Below are 3,636 nucleotides of genomic sequence, written 5' to 3' on the forward strand. Positions count from 1 at the left end.
TGAGGTCAGGAGTTCGAGACCAGCCTGACCAACATGGTGAAACCCCGTCTCTACTAAAAATACAAAAAATTAGCCAGATGTGGGTGTCACGCGCCTGTAATTCCAGCTACTTGGGAAGCTGAGGCAGGAGAATCACTTGAACCTGGGAGGCAAAGGTTACAGTGAGCCAAGATTGCGCCACTGCACTCCAGCCTGGGCAACAGAGTGAGACTCCATCTCAAAAAAAATAAAAATAAAAAATTTTAAAAAGCCCAAATCATCCATGTGAAATCAATTCAAAAATATCATTTTAAAAAGACCTGAAGAGAACACACAAATATGCATAGATATGTATTAAAATATCTACATATATCTCAGGCATGCAGCAAATATTTGGTGAAACTGAGTATTTGGTAGATTATGAGTGGGCTTTTTACTTCTTCCTGTTTTTCTTTATTTTCCAAATTTTTTTTAATGAAAATGATTTTCTTTTCAGATAAGAAGAAGTATTAAGGGCTTACTGTTTTAAGATTATTTTCTCTTCATAAATATTTGAAAGAGAAATTTCTGAGAAACTAAGAAACCAGAGGGAAGTTGTTTAAAAAATAAATTGTGGGTTGGGCGCGGTGGCTCACGCCTGTAATCCCAGGACTTTGAGCCCAGGAGTTCAGGACCAGCCTGCGCAGCATGATGAAACCCCATCTACAGGTGGCACGTGCCTGTAGTCCCAGCTACTCATGAGGCTAGGGTGGGAGGATCATTTGAGCCCAGGAGGTCACTGCAGCCTGGATGATAGAGCAAGACCTTGTTTCAAAAATAAACCATGGAGAGGCTGCTAGGAACTTCAATTTAGTAATATGCTTAGAGGTAAGCCTCAGCACACACTAAGAAAAACAGGAGACAAGAAAGTGAACTGAAGGATTCTATTAAATGACAAATTCAACGAGTAAATATGGAGTCCTAAGTGCTGGCAGACGGGACAGGCAGTTCTTGCCTCCAAAAGACCTTCTAGAAAGATCGTTTAATCCTGCTTCCTTGTTAAAACAAAGACAAGACACAGCTCAGGTGTGTTATTATTCACCTACTTGAAAAGTGAGTTCCTCTCACCCTTGTAAAGGGGGATCCTTGGGCAGCCAAGGCCCACCATGGGTGGGGGAGCCCTGGACTCACCACCTCCCACCCTCATTGGGCTCCAGCATTCAATTCTGTGACATGTAAGTGGCCACGATGAATTGGCAAGGGGTGTCTTCTAAACTGAAGGGCCTTGGGTCTTGACCAGGAGAGGGCTTGGCCAATGGGAAGTGGGGAGGGATGAGGAGAGCTTCTTCCCGGGGCACCTGCTGGGAGGCCCAGGGCCAGGTGCAGACCTGCTTGCTGAAAGAGGCTGGGGTGAGGGAGAGCAGCTGACAAGAAGGGAGGAGGAAGCCAGCGGCCTCCCAGCCTCCCCCTCCTGCTCCAGCTGCTCTGGCTCTGGGCAGGCCCTCAATTACACAGGCTCATGCTGTTCCAGGGCTAATCGCTTCTGAGGCAGCCAGCCAGGGGAAGACAGGCCTCCCCAGCCAGCAGCAGGGGCAGCGACAGGCTTCTCTCCGCCCACCCAGGACCCTGCACAGCCCAGGGCACATTCCACTTTCCTTCTTTACCTGGGGAGCAGACTCCAGCAACCTCTGTGCCAGGGAGGTGCTCCAGAAATTGTGTATTAAACATGGGACAGAGGCTGAGGTTGTGGGGGGAGGCGCTGGAATCAGAATGCACAGGCTTGTTCCAACCTCTTGCAATAGAATCTGCCCGAGAGTTTGCAGATGTCTGTGCCACACCTTCTGCCTATTGAATCAGAATCTCTGAGAGTATGGCCTAGAGAGGGCCATCTAAATAAGACCCCCCAGAAGACCCTGGCCTCAGGTTTGCCTGTAGGTGCTTAGTCCCCACCTACCAGGCCACCCCCTCAGAGGCTGGAAGAGGGAAAGAAGAACAAGGTGGGAAACAGACACCAGCCCCCGAGCTGGTGTGACAGGGATGTGCCGCAGACGTGGGGACAGGCTAGATGAGGGTCGGATGGGTATCTCCTCTCTCCCACAGCTTCCTTTGTCAGTTTCCACAAGCACAACATACACATCACCCAAGACTAGTCCCTCCCCTCAGAATGTGCAGTGCCTCCATCCACAGCCACCTCCCACCATGGTGCTTCCTCTCCCAACAGAAACCCCACCTGCTTCATTAATTAAATAATCTTTATTTCTCATGCACTAGGAAAGATGGGTCGTATGAAATACTGCAGTTCACAGCAAAGGCCTCGGTCCAGAACATAACACAGGGGCCAGCTGGGATCAGGATCTGGTCAAAGCTCTGGCAGTCACACTGGGAACACCACTCCCAGGGTTGAGTGGCAGATCCAGGACCTTGCAGCGACCGTGGCCCCAGACATAACACAAGGCAGCTGCCCTCTCCCACAGAGGCACAGGAAGCTGACACCCAAGGAGCACGTGGGCTGGGGATAGGACGGAGAAGGCTGCTGGGCAGTGACTCGGCGGAGATGTGGTCCAGCACCTCTGCCACCTGCGTCTACCCACTTAGGCCAGGAAGCCCGGGGCTGTGACTGAGCTCTCAGCCCAGCTCTAGCCAGTGCGGAGCTGTTGGAGCTCCACAGACCCTCAGCAGCCACGTGCCCACAGCAGAGGTGTACAGGTCCCCCGCCTGCCCCTCGGTTACATGAACAAGACAGGGGCCTAAACTCCAGCCCTGGCCAAGGCTTAGATTTGTCCAGGAAGGACCTGAAAGGCTAGAGGGGCCAGCCCCCCACAACCATCCCAAGCCCCTGTGGACACTGGAGAAGCCCGTAGGACAGTCAGGCTTCTGAGGACCCCAGGACAGGGCCACCAGCAGGGGGGACCCTCAATACCTGGGCCGTCAGGTGCTACCTGAGCCCGAACAACAACGAGCAGATTCCCAGGCTTTGCTTTCACTGGGCGGCTTAGGGACAGTGACACGGTCGGAGACATGCAAGACAGAGACAGACAAGAACGGAGACATGCAGAGACCACACAGCATGGGAGGGATCTGAGGACAAAACGTGGTAAAAGTGCTGCGGTGTGGTGGGCACTTCATGGACCAGGCTCACTGAGGCCCTGGGCTCATGGTGATACCCGCCTCCTCCGGAATGGTCTCCAGCATCTCACTCTGGACTGCCTGTGTGATGAGCGCCAGCTCCTGGCACAGGGTCTCGTAGCGGTAGCCCACGCGGATGTCTGGCACGTTGGTCCGGCGGATGTCATTCCCCTCAGGGCCTTCCTTGGTATAGTTGGGTCCCAGCCAGTGGCTCTTTACCTGCAGGGAGCAGGGGTAATGGGCAGGGCTGCAGCCAGTGCTGAGGGGCCGTGCCCCACCCCAAGCCATCCCAGGGACAGGTCAGGACCCCAAATGCAAAAGAGGGGAGGAGCGATGCCATGCCAAGGTCCAGGTAGGCGCTGTAGTACCTTGTGCGAGAAGCCACTCATGAGCACGCTGTTGCGGGCCAGCTCACACATATCACAGGAGCTGAGCTTCCACACCTGGGTGGCAATGCTGTACTCCTCCATCAGCGGCTCCTGCACGGGCCAGGTTCCCTCAGACGAGTGCGTCCTGGCTAGCTGCCCCTGCCTCCCTTCCCCCGCCTCCCCA

At 53.8% G+C, this 3,636-nt stretch overlaps 1 protein-coding gene across 3 annotated transcripts in view; it reads right to left on the reverse strand.

Annotated features, from left to right (window-relative positions):
• Positions 1–2,193: 2,193 nt before the first annotated feature.
• The window catches only part of AMPD2 (adenosine monophosphate deaminase 2), a 12,290-nt gene continuing 10,847 nt past the window's right edge, over positions 2,194–3,636 (reverse strand). For all 3 annotated transcript variants that reach the window (XM_011948112.1, XM_011948109.1, XM_011948111.1), the window contains 2 exons: positions 3,453–3,563; positions 2,194–3,303 (listed from right to left, as the gene is read on the reverse strand). In XM_011948112.1, the coding sequence (XP_011803502.1) occupies positions 3,094–3,303; positions 3,453–3,563 (321 nt within the window). In that variant the 3' untranslated portion in view covers positions 2,194–3,093. The remainder of the gene's footprint in view (positions 3,304–3,452; positions 3,564–3,636) is intronic.

Source organism: Colobus angolensis, unplaced genomic scaffold (assembly GCF_000951035.1).
Source record: "Colobus angolensis palliatus isolate OR3802 unplaced genomic scaffold, Cang.pa_1.0 Scaffold273, whole genome shotgun sequence".
Classification (NCBI taxonomy): domain Eukaryota; kingdom Metazoa; phylum Chordata; class Mammalia; order Primates; family Cercopithecidae; genus Colobus; species Colobus angolensis.